This window comes from Ictidomys tridecemlineatus, chromosome 4 (assembly GCF_052094955.1).
Source record: "Ictidomys tridecemlineatus isolate mIctTri1 chromosome 4, mIctTri1.hap1, whole genome shotgun sequence".
Classification (NCBI taxonomy): Eukaryota; Metazoa; Chordata; class Mammalia; order Rodentia; family Sciuridae; genus Ictidomys; species Ictidomys tridecemlineatus.
In genome coordinates this window covers 4106727-4119263 of record NC_135480.1, presented here as the reverse complement: position 1 = coordinate 4119263, position 12537 = coordinate 4106727, and the positions used below count along the sequence as shown (strand labels likewise).

The 12537-nt window shown below is 61.3% G+C and overlaps 1 protein-coding gene across 1 annotated transcript in view; it reads right to left on the bottom strand.

Moving 5' to 3' along the window:
* Shank2 (SH3 and multiple ankyrin repeat domains 2) overlaps window positions 1–12537 on the bottom strand; it is a 380130-nt gene that overhangs the window by 21806 nt on the left and 345787 nt on the right. The window contains 3 exon segments of the mRNA XM_078045409.1: window positions 3869–3889; window positions 5287–5367; window positions 6222–6357. Coding sequence (XP_077901535.1) covers window positions 3869–3889; window positions 5287–5367; window positions 6222–6357 — 238 coding nt within the window.

The following is a 12537-nucleotide window of genomic DNA, read 5'->3' as shown; positions in this document are numbered from 1 at the left end:
TGGCCAGGGTCTGATGTGCTGGGGACCGTGTCTGGGCACCCTGGGGTGGAGGACTCGGGAGGGGCAGCTCTCCTATGGCTGAGAGTTGAGCCATGGAGTCCCAAGAAGCCCTGTCCAGGGCTGGCCCCTTCCAGAAGCCAAGGTCTGCTTCCTGGGTGCTGATGGGGTGGGCCTGCTCCCACCCGCGCGCCGGCCTGTTGCCCTGAACCTCAGAGTGCCCCAGGAGTGTTCTGTGCTCAGAAGGAGTGGGCGGCAGGTCTTGTTCCGAGGCCACGGGGCCAGCGCAAGAACCCCCAAGCTTTCTGCAAATGGTGGGTACCCAGGGTTAGCCAGAGGGGCCTTGTCCTCACCCACAGTGCCAGGCCCCGGAGGGGAGAGAGGCCTTCCTCCCAGTTCTGCCAGGGGAGAGATTAGCCCATTCTACAGGAAAACCACCCGAGGGCCTGAGACACTTAGGGTAACACAGGTCGGGACCGGGAGGCCAGGTGCACTTGAGCTCCGGCGAGGGTCACCAGTCCTGCCAGCCATCTGGACAGGGGCGTCTAGCTTTGGGGTCCATGGCAGCAGGACACACTCTTGGGGATTGCTAGGGCTGCTGCCAGGTCGCCTGCCTTGCCTGGTGGGCTAGGGAGCAGGGTGGTGGGCATTGGTGGGCACCATCTTCACCAGTCACACCCAGAGAGCTGGTGTGCTCCTGCCACAGGAGGAGTGTCTCTTGAAGCTGGGGCCACCTTGACCTTTGCCCTTCCCACTCCACCTGAGACCCACAGAACCATGAGGGCAAGATGGTTTGTTAGGGTTAGGGCTAGAGATAGAGCTAGTGTCATGGTGAGAGTTCGTTTGGGGCTAATTTCTTTGATACTGGACAGGATTCACCTTTTTCCACTCAGCCCCACCCTTCAGAACTTGTTTACCAGGACACAAAGGTACATAATGGCTTCCTCCTCTCACTGGGGCCCTGAGGGTCAGGCTTGATTCACAAAGCCCAGGCCATCTGTTCAGAGCCTGGACGGGGAGGTGAGTGGGCTGGCCCCCTGCAGTGCTAGAGTGGAGTGCTTAGTGACTGGGAACAGTCCTCCCTGGGCTCTGACCCTCCAGGCAAGCTGACACCCTCCTTACAAGACAGACGCCTTGGGCAGGGGTCGCAAACTGGGCCCTGGGCAGCGGGCTCTGGGCAGGCTTTTCAGACGTTCTGGGTGTTTCTCAGAGATGCAGCGCCCCCCGCCCACCTGTCCCCCAGCCTGTGAGTACCTGGGTCTCAGGTGGACAGAGCGGGTGCAGAAAGACTGTGCCCAGATGTGGGCACATGCTGCTCTCCTTGTGCCTAGTGAGCCAGACAAGGCTGGCTTTGCAGGAGGATGTCCCCATTCCCATGGAGTAGGGACCCTCATGGCCTTGGCAGACAGGGGAGCCTGGTGCCACAGGGGGCTGTTTGGCTACAAGAACCTGCTGGGGACCCCCTCAGGGCAACTCCATCTTGTCCTGTGGCCACATGCCAGGTGGTACTGCAGCCAGAGCTCCAGGCCCAGGCCATTCAGAGCGGGCACCCATGTCCCCTTGTTCCTCAGGATGCTCTTGGGGAGGACAGGACCAGGTGTTCTGGAAGTGTCTGAGTTCTACAGGTGCATTAGCCCCTCTAGCAATGGGTACACCACTGTTTCCTGGGGCCTGGGTGGCCGGGGGGCCATCTGTCCAGGGCCACTGTTCCCCGCTGTGTGGCCCTGGGCATAGGTTTTGCTTACCCGTACAGGGCAGGGTGTGTGCCCATCTCAAGAGTGGGCAGCACTGCACAGGCTTCCTCCGGGACCCTGCTCCAGACACCCAGGGAAGCCACCCCATGTGCTGCTGTGGGGCCGCCTCTGGCTTCCTCTCCCAAGAGCTGGGGGAGGGGCGGGAGGTGTGACCTGGCCCTCTCCTTCCCAGGCAGGCTGTGGTGCAGCCCGAGGTGTTGGGAACATGGGAGTCACCGTCCATCCTGCAAGTCCGTCCCACCCCAGCCCGCTCTGCCTTCCAGCCTCTGCCTCCGCCAGGGCCGCCCTGGGCTGCTGTGTGTTCACTAGGGCCAGCCACGGTGGCCTTGTTGCCTGGAGCTGCCAGTGTCTGGGGCCTCGGGCAGGTGCCTAGAAGAACTGGGGGTCACGCAGCAGGGCATGCGAGAGGTCATGGGATTTGAGGGTGCTTCCCTGTCCCACAAGTCTCCTGGGGCTGCTAATCAGGACTGTGAGCCGGGCAGCTCAAGGGGACAGGAGTTTATCTGCTCGGTTCTGGAGGCAGGACGTCCACAGCAGAGGTGTGGGCAGGGCCATGGTCCCCTTGCTGTTGCGAGGTGTCCTCCCTGGCCCCCAGCTCCCGGTGGCTGCTGCAAGCCCTGGGATTCCCTGGCGTGCGCTCTCTTCTCACCAGGACAGGGCTGGGGATTTGGGCCCTCCTGACCGGCACAGAAAGACCTCCTTTCCAAGGAAGGTCCCATTTTAGAGACTCTGATGTGGGGGACACACTCTCAAGCCCAGTTTGAAGGCCAGGGTCCTGCTCAAGGCCCACAGCCTTCCTGGTGTGGGACGTGCCCCCTGCCGGCTGGGCAGGCCTCCCTGAGGGGCTGGAGGGCGCTGTGCCCTCGGCAGGTGAGGCCCGGCTCCCAGGGCATGCTGGGAGCTGGGGCTGAGCTGTGCTGGGTGGCTGTGGGAGCAGGGGTGTCCCTCAGCCCCCTGACTGGGCCACACCCCACCTCCTGTGCTGTCTGGGGTGGGGCACTTCAGCTGACTTCCCTCCCAGGACCCCTGCCTGTCCTCTGTGTAGTCTGCCCTCTGCCCGGCTGTGCCTTTGTCCTCTGGTCTTCCACACAGTCCGCCTGAGGTGCCCACGGAGGCTTGGCCTCTGGGGGTCCCAAGGCTTCTCCTGGATGGTGGTCCTCCCTTGGCCAGCTCTGCTGTGGGCCAGGCCCCGGCAGCCCAGGGTGCTGTGCCTCCCATCAGGGGAAGCAGGGCTGTGCCTTAGATGGAGGCAAGGTCAGTGAAGTAGGGGCTGCTGCAGGAGAGGCCAGCGCAGCCTGCTCCCGGTGCCCATCCTGCCCTGGAGCTGGTCTTGCTGGATCCCAACACCCCGCCCCACTTCAGGGTCTGCAGGCTACCTCTGGTGGGGCCTGGGGCTCATGCCTGGAGCCTGCTGGGGTCCCCTCCCAGCCCGGGGCAGAGGCGTTCTGAATGCTAGGGCCTACAGCCTGTTTGGCTCCCTGCCTGCTCTGTGCTGGGGGCGGTGGCCAGCAGGGTACCTCCCTAGATGGGGATGCTCTGGAGGAGGGCTGGGTTCTGCTCCTGGGGTGCACACCGGCCTTGTCCTAGCTGCTCACCGCCACTGCAGCTGTCCGTCTGCCTGTCCTCCTGGCCCACAACAGCCTTTCTGAAAGACCCCACCGTCAGTCCCCTTCCCATCACACAAAGGAGACTGAGTGTTGACAGGGACAGTCTTTGCCCACTGTGAAGGGGACGGCAGGTCAGAGCTAGGGCCAGGGCTCCTGCCTGCACCTGCTGACCAGTCAGTGTGGCCAGGCTCTGGCAAGGCTCTCAGAGGGAGTGTGAGTCACCAGCCAGGACAGGCATGGCTGTGACCACCCGAGGGCCAGCTCCACGTCATGTGATGTGGAGAAGCTCAGGGAGGAAATGCAGAGCACGCTGGGGGTGGCCACAGACAGGAGGGGCCGGGGGACGGAGCAGACCCAAGCAGGACGTGGTCCAGGCTGGGGCCTTGGGTGGCCCCGACACAGAGGAAAGACAGGGGCTCACGGCACACTCTAGACGCACAGAGGTCACAGAGGGGTTCTCTTCGGGGTGTGATGGCGGGAGGACTGCAGACAGACAAGCACTTCCCTTACCCTTCTTCTTCCGCACTGAGGCTTGCAAACAGAAAGGGAGGCTGTGAGCCACGGAGCCACGCAGCTCAGGAAGCCCCGCCCAGCGCAGGGTGGTCTGGGGCCCAGCAGGAGAGCCGGCGGTCCTCTCCCCAGCCCTCAGAGCTGGCTCTTTCCTCCCTGGGAACCCACCCCCTGCCGCTGCGGGGAAGGCACCTTCCGCCTCCTCCCCACCCTGCACACAGCCCCGTGCTGGACTGGGGAGCAGGCCTGCCTGCAGAGGGCACCTGGGGCCAGCGCAGGTCCTGCTCCAACACCAGCAGCAGCCCCCTTTAAAGACCAATCGCCTGCTGTCCAGGAGGGAGCCCCACATGACCCCTTGGAAGAGGGCCTGGCCCCGTGGCTCCTTTCAGAGCAGATCAGGGGTCACACGCATGCCCGTGTGGCGCCTGCCCGCGCCCGCAGGAATGCATGGGCTGTTCTGAAGGGACCAAGAGGTCAAGGCGGGGCCAGAGGAGAGGAGGGCTGTGGTTTCTGGGTGGGTTGTGCCCTTCCAAGAGCCTGAGCCTCCTCTGAGCCTCAGATTCCAGCCCCAGCCTCCACACCTGGACCCAGGAGGACAGCAGCCGAGCGCCCCAGCCTGTGGGTGGTGTCCGCCAGGGAAGGTCGGGGAAGGGGCGCCTGTGCCTGTTTTAGGCTTTTGGTAGGGGGCCTGGAGGTGTCCGGTGGAAGGCTGGCATCGGTCACAGGCACTGTCCAGGCAGGACGTCAAGGAGGGGAGCTCGCTTTTGCCCCAGGTCTGTCGCCTGCCCACGAGACCCGCCCTGGCCGCCTCCTTCCTGCTGCCACTGCTGCCTCCCTTTCTCCGGCTTTGAGCCGCCCTCTTTCCAGAGCTGTCCCTGGGCTCCCTGGTAACTCTGTGAGGTAGTGTGCAGTGTCTGGGCAGCCCATGTGGCCACCTGTTTACAGGTCATCGTGGCTCGTGTGGCTAATTGCCACCTTCCCAGTCTACCAGATGGGGACACGTGGCCAGAGCGTCTGCTTCCTGGACACTCTCCAAGGTGCTGCCCTGAGCCTGGTGAGCAGAGCCATCTGTGCAGGTCCCCGTGGGCTACAGCCTTGGTCTGGGCCCTTCCTGCCTGTGCAGGGGCTCCGTGGGGTGCCCTAGAAGCAGGGTGCTGCTGTGGACGTGCTGCTCTGGGGGCCCTGCGGCCACTTACCGTTGTCCACCAGTGAAAGGCCCCAGAATCCCAGACAGAACGTGTTCGAGAACAGAAAAGGTCACCACACCCTGCAGGGCTCCCGAGGAGCTGCCGGGGGCACAGCTGCCAGGGCATGCAGGGCAGGAAGGGCATGTCACCCCAGGGGAAGCAAGCCAGCAGAGGGCCGTGCAGGGGCGGGCGTGCGGGCAGCAGAGCTGGGCGGGGCGGGGCGGCTCTTACCCAGCTCCTCCAGCTCTGCGGTCATGGACTTGGAGCGCAGGGTGAGGGCTGTGGTCGGCGCTCGCTTTGGAGGTGGGGGAGCTGGATGGGCAGACGGAGACAGGTGTGAGCACCGCAGGCCCTGCTGCCCCTCCCCCCGACCTCTCCATTCCTTGCTCCTAGACATGGCACTGTCCAGGGGCCAGGCCCGGGGCCTGCAGTTCTGTGGGGAGGGCTGATAGGTGGGCAGGCCAGGCAGGTGTCACTGAGGCCCAGGATGAGTCATGTGGCAGGGCCCTGCGGTCCTAGGGACTCTGGGCCACAGTGGTCAGGACCTCACAGGTGTTTCGGGTGGGCCGGGAGGCACTGTGGGCCAGGAGGGGAGGACAGGTGTAACCTCTGCAGAAAGGGAGGCACAGCCCTGTCCCCCAGGGTCTGCGAGAGACTCATAGCACAGTCAGGATGGCTGCAGCAGCCGTAGGCCCTCAGCCACCACCTGCCAGGCTGGGCACAGGCCCCACACCCACCCTGTCCCAGTGGGGACACGGGTCCCTTGCTCCAGCTGACGGGGTTTGGGAGGAGCTGGTCTGCCCTCCCGGTGCACAGCTGGAGCTCTTCCCCTCCCCTGCTGGGTGGCCTCCCACTGTCCCGGCCCCTCCTCCAGTTCTGGGCATTCTCTCCCCAGCCCAGCCTTCCTGCTGTCACAGGACTTGGTGTCCCATGTCCCACGCAGCTGTCCCTGGGAGAGCTGGCTAGGAGGATGGCTTGGCCTTCCCACCAGTGGCCTGCGCTTGATCTCCCTCTGCAGGTTCCAGTCCACTCTAGGAGGTGACCCTGGTCAATGCCATGGCTGGGGGTGGGGCAGATTTCAGCCCCCAGGTCTGGAGGCACTGGGCTGAAGGGGAGGCCCATCCACCTGGGCGGGCGTCCCTTCCAGGGCCCTGCAGGGGATGTACCTTGTTTCCTGGCAGTGTCCTCAGGGTCCAGACTCCTGGTCACCGTGACGACCTTAAGGACAAGGTGATTCCCTCCCTGGCGGATCATGTTCACCACCTGCCTGTGGCCGACCTTGACGACATTCTCGTTGTTGACCTGGAGGAAGACAGGGAGCTGGCCTGAGTGGCGGGAGCAAAGGCCGCGGGTGCTGGGCAGGGACAGCGGGGGCCCTGTCTTCTGGAAGCCAGAGTGCTTTGGGGGAAACTGGGACAAATGCCCGTGGGGGGGTCACCTGGCTGTGGCCCAGGGCCCTCTGCAGCTTCCAGGGACAGCTGGTTCTGGGGTGCCCGGTGCTCGCTCCTGTGGCTTAGGGCAGTTCTCATGGCCTGCAGGTCCCTGCAGAACCAACAGGCGTGTCCAGGGCGGGCTGCCCACCCTCTCAGCAAAGGGACCTGTGGCACTTAATCGCTTCTCACGCTGACCCTGACATGGCCCCTCCTCCTCTTTCCCTTTCTGGAAGCCTCAGGTGGCACAAAATGGGGATCAACAAGGTGCCAGGAGTGGAGGGGCTGCCCTGGCCCGGGGAGGAGGGGCAGTGCCCCCGTGTGCTCTCCTGGATGACACAAGACCAACAAGGGTGGACGGGGCAAGTGTCTGGTGCCTGCCATGCACATGGTCCAGCAGCAGTTGTCCAGTGCTGTGGGGTACACACCTGCTTGCCCCTGCCACCACCCTGCACCTGGACAACAGGCTCCACACCTGTCATCCCTATGCTCTGCCCTGTGCCCACCTCACGCTATCTCCAGCTAGAAGCAGGAGGGTCAGACTTGCAGGATCAAGTTTAAGACCATTTACGTGCAGAAGTACTGACACCTGTCCCTTGGTGACCGCCAGCCACCACTGGACTTGCTAAGAGTCGAACAAGGAACCCAGCTAATGCAGGAGGAGAGAAGCTGGAGTGGGCGATGGAGAGCTGGCTGAGGGCAGGCGCAGCAGCCACCTCGGCACCTCCTGCTCCTGGGGTTCCCTCCACTCAGCCCGTCCACAGGGACTCCCGCCTGGAAGTCTTGCTCTTTCACTCATCCACCTAGTACTTTGGTCATGAGTGACCACTGAGAGCCGGGAGGCCAAGGCTAACCCAGCTGGCCATGTCCCTGCACACAGAGCTTCTGTTCTCATGGGGAGTCGGGAGCCAGAGGGAGGAAGGAACACTGGGCGCCACTGAACAGCTGTGCCATCCTGCAGCCCCCATGCCACCCGCCGACCCTCACGGCCCCAAGCTATTCTCTAGAACTCTGGTTCCCCGGAGTTTCTCTCCAGGTGTCTGGTGGGACGTGGCCCTGGAGTGACCTTGGCTGTTGAGGAAGCAGACACTCACTCCTGGGTCTGGGAGGTCAGTGGGCTGGGGACCCTTCCCTCTGAAGGTCAGGGACAGATGCCACCCTCAGGGGAGGACAAAGAGACGAGCTGCTAACAGTGGCCTCTCCTGCAGCTCAGGGACTCGCACCTGTGCTCAGGGACTCGCACCTGAGCAGATGGGCGGTGACGGGACCTCGGGCCCCAAAGGTCACTGCCTCCCACGCTGGACGCCTGTGTCCTGGGAGGTGTGCACGGGCACCACATCAGGAGTACATGGAGGCCACTCGCCACGCCCAGCCAACACCCAGGGGCGTCTGCCAGGCTGCTGTCCATGAAGCAGCTCAGGGAGAGCAGGTCCAGGCATGCTGCTCCTCGCTAGGGCCTCGGGCAGGACAATGGCCTCTGTCACACAGTGGTAGCCCTGCAGAGCCCCAGCCTCCCGTCATGTAGCAGGGGCATGAGCGTGGCCACCTCAGGACCCTGTAGGCACCCTCCACACCAGGAGGGGCTCCGGTCACCCAGCCACCACTGAGCCAGGGTCCTGCTGTCCTTCTCTTGGTGCCGGCTGCTTTTGGAGGCTCCACAGAGTCTCATTCTCTGGAGGTACTGCCATGGAGCCCAGGGGGCCCAGGAGTGCTCTGCCACTCAGCCCCGGCCCCAGCCTTTTCTCTTTTTTTACGTTGAGACAGGGTCTTGCTAGATGCTGAGGCTGGCCTTGAACTGGTGGCCCTCCTGCTCCTGAGGAGCTGTATTAGGAGAGCATGGCAGCCCCAGCCACTTTCAGAATGTTGGAAGGGGACAAAGGAACCCTTCAGGTAACTGGCCTCAACCAGACCAGGGGACGTTTGTGAAGTTGATTTCAATTTGAGACGTGCAGCTGACGGAGCTGAGCCCGTGCTGACCATCCAGAGCCAGGATCCCACGGAACCTCGCCCTGTGCCCACAGCCTGTCCCTCTGTGGGAGCAGGAACACATGTGAGGGGCCTGCCGTTGGCCTCTCTGCATGTGGCACAGAGGCAGGGGCCACATGTCACCACCCCACAAGTTCCTCTGAACCCCTCACACCAGATGGACGCAGAGGTGAGCTCTGGGGACCCTCGGGGAGCCCCTCACCTCAGCCCCAACTGTGCTGGCAAAAGGCGGTGCAGTGGCCCCTCGGGCACCTGCAGGCAGCCCCGGTGACAGACACTTGCCTTACACAGTGCACGGGGCCAGGACTCCCGTCTCCTGAGCCAGCCGAGAGCTGCTGGCCTGTCCATCCAGCAAGGCCTAGTGGGGACACCTCAGTGTCCATCTGCTCCACCTCCTCCAGGTGTGGCTTAGGCGCTGCCACAAGGCACAGAGCACATGGGGGGCCACCAAGCTGTCCCCAGGGCAGGAAGGCCCCGATGGAGAAATGGCTGCCCACAGCCTGTGCCCTGCCCCGACTTGGGCCGGGAGCACACCTGTCTGCCAGGGACCCTGCAGGGCACAGGGCCTGCCCAGAGTGGGCGGTTCCCACACCTTCCCTGTCTATCCCAGGAGAGCAGCGGGTCGTCCTAGCCTGCTGCCCGTGTGGAACCTGGGTCACCTTTCCTGCTGCCCCGAGGCCCGGGCTCAAGCCTGCCTGCTCCTTGCCCTACCCGTCCTGCTCTGGGGCCTTTGGGCACTGGTCACCCCCACTCCACCCAGATTGGAGAGGCCCTTACGGAGACGTGTGCCCACAGTGAGGCCTGGCCGCGTCCACGTGCCCGTCTCCCTCCACCTGTGTAGGGGTGTCTTGCTGGGGGTGAGCCGTGGCACGGTGGTCCCCAAGGCTGGATTCCCTTCTCAGGGAACGCGAGCCCCTTTCCTGGACAAGGGGATGGCTTCTCAAGCTGCAGGGACACGGGGTGGCAGCACCCGCAGCAGAGCTCTGACCTTGGTCTCTGTTCGTCCTCTCCCCTCTGCCAGGTCTGGAGAGCGCCCTGCTCTGGGAAGCAGACGAGTTTGGCTTATCTTCCCCAAGGAGAGGCACCCTCGGCCAGAGCCGGGTGCAGGGCCGCTTTGCCCTGGTGTGGGTGGGCTCTGGGGCACCTGCCCAAGGCACGCGAGGCCACTGCGGCTGGAAGGGCACACGCTCCACAAGAAGAGCAGGGTGGCGGGGGCTGGGCATGGGGCGCTGGCCTCGCACGTGGGAGGCATGGGGTCGAGCCTCGGCACACGGGAGATTAATAAAGGTATTGCCTTCATCTGCGACTAAAAAGATGAATTAAAAGGAAAGACGAGCAGGACGAAGGCACACGGTGCCCGCGGTACACGCCACCTGGGCCTCGCTGGTGGGAAATGCCGCAGGACCTGTGCAGGGAGTCCCTGTCCACCACAGCAAGCGCAGAGGGGCACCAGCTGAGTCCCACGCCTCCCAGCCTGTGGACAGGACAAAGCCAGCCCATCCTTAAGGCAGAGGCCACGGAGTGCTCATGTGCTGACCGAGCCCCGGAGCAGGGAGGCCTGCTGGTGCCTCACCTGCCCGCTTGGCATCCTAAACTCACGGGTTTGACACCCCTCAAAATCCTGGGCCTGCAATTCTGGCGTGCTGCCACCAGGGGGAGTTGCTGCCCCCACACCAGGCTCCGGGAGGCCCCGAGGCTGCTGGAGTCCCGCCTGGAGAAGAGCCTCACAAGTCCCAGGCTCACGGCGTTGGAAAGCGATGACTTAGCTTGCGACTGCTCAGCGGTGGCTCTACTGTACTTTGGGCCTGTTCTTCGTGGTGGGTGTGCGCTGTAGGGCGTTTAGCAACGTCCCGGGATTCTGCCCACTGGATGCCAACGGCTACCCCTGCACCTGAGATGCAACTTAGATGTCACTGTCCTGGCACAGACATCAGAGCACACCGTGGGGACCCCTGTCACACTCACCCCGTGTCTGAGCCAGAGCCTCCACCCGGCTTGAGAACAGCGCCAGGCACCCCAGGGGAGGTCAGAGGCACCCCCAGCCGAGAGCTGCCTGCCTGGCTCCCTCCCTTGTCCCCCGCCGTGCCCCACACACCACTCTCCAGATACACCCGAATTTTAAGTAGACCAACGCTCAGGATCTGCTTCATGTCTAGGCAGTGTCTATTCATAGTTAAGGCGTAGAGTTAACTGTGATTACTTTGTTTTTTTCCTGTACATTTTTCCCCTGGAGCAAAATGATTTTTTTTATTGATTTAATTTTCTATGTACTTAACAGTAATTCAAATCCAAACACTTCCTTAATTATGTAAATCTCTTCAACATGTTCAGATCCATTTGGTATTTCAAGTCCGTCTGCTGGAAGAAGCCTCTCTGGAGGACTGTGCTTTGCTCTTCATGGCCAGAACCCACCGTTTCTGCCTCGTGTCCTCCTCCTGACATCCTGGGGATTTCTTCCATGCTTTCTTGTGAGGGATGTCTTGAACCCCAGACTCCACATTGCACTTGTTAATTGGCTTTGCAACCTCCTCTTTTGTGTGGATGCCCTTCAGTAACTTCCTTAGGAAGGAATCTGGAAGTCTTACTTCTGGACACACTGCCTGTTTGAAAGTGGCTTTATTCATAGATTTAATTGATAGTTTGGCTGGGTATAAATTATGAGGTTGGAGGATAGGTAAAGTCAGCTCCTAAGATGAATTATGTAGGTGACACTTATAAAGTCTAGACAAAACACAATCCCCAACCTAAACCCTCAAGGAAAGCCATCATCTAAAGGCTTTGGAGGCCAAAAAGAGTTAGGTGGATTTTATGTGGAGTTGAAACCTGTAAGTTCAGGGCCAGTGTGGTAGGAGAGACGGCAGCTCCGACAGAGCAGTGCAGTGATAGTGTGGAAAATCAGGGCAGAACCCGGGGCGGCCACAGCCGGGAAAGCCAGGGGAGACTCCCAGCAGAGAGGGCAGAAATGCGGCCCCATGTTCTGTGTGCACCCCCAGGTCTCCAGGGAGTGTCAACTGTGCGGGCACAGGCTGACCCAGACATCAGCCACTGCAGTGAGGCCACGAACCTGTGTGGAAGCTGAGCTGCCCCTGCAGGCCACACAGGGGCTCACCAAGCCAATGATCAGTCACAGCAAAAACATGGACATTCACCTGGGGAATACAGCAGAACCCAGAGTGGCCACGGCACAGCATTCACAATATTCAGATACAACCCAAACTTCATAAACTCAGCGATGCCCCCGAAATCACATTATCAGATGAGGACTGTAGAACCCGCTACTATCATAATACTAAATTACATAAAGGAGAATATACTTACAAAGAATAAAAGAGAGGGAATTTTGAGAAATAAAATGTAGAGAACTAGCTGAAAGCATTAAAAGTAAGAAGTATCTGAAATTTAAAAAATGCTCTGGATGGGCTTAAAAGCAGAAGAGATATGACAGAGTTAGGAGCCACCAACAGAACTTGTCCACTCTGAAGACGAGAGGACAGGTTTTTAAAAGTGTGAACAGATTCTTATGACTTAGGGGGCGATATCAAAGGGTAACATAGGGGTAGAGCCCCAGAAGGGGGGAGGTTAGAGTTGTAGAGGAGAAAATGAATCAGAAAAAAAATATTTGGGGCAAAAACTTCCCAGGCAGGTGAGGAACATTAACTTATAGATTCAAAACAGTGAATCCCAACCAGGAAAGAACCCCAGAGGGCCACGTTCTGCTAGGAACCCAGGCAAGGGGGAGACCCTCAAGCAGCCAGAGAAGAGGGCCCAGCTTGCAGGACGGCGCCCCGAGCGCTTGCAGACTTCACATCTGAAACTCTGCAGGCCACAGGACGGTGGGCGGGCCACCCCTAACATGTGGGAAGGAAAGAACTTTCTGCGCCTGGTGGAAATATTTTAAAAGAAGGAAGGCAAAGCTGAGACCTTTATAGGGAGATAAAAAAACAAAGCTATTTGTTGCCAACAGATTTGACCAGAGAGCAGGCAGAGCGGGGTGTGTGGGGCCAGGTCGTGGGGGGCCGTCGGAGCTGGTGAACCCGAGGACACAGGAGCCTGTTTTCCCTCTTCG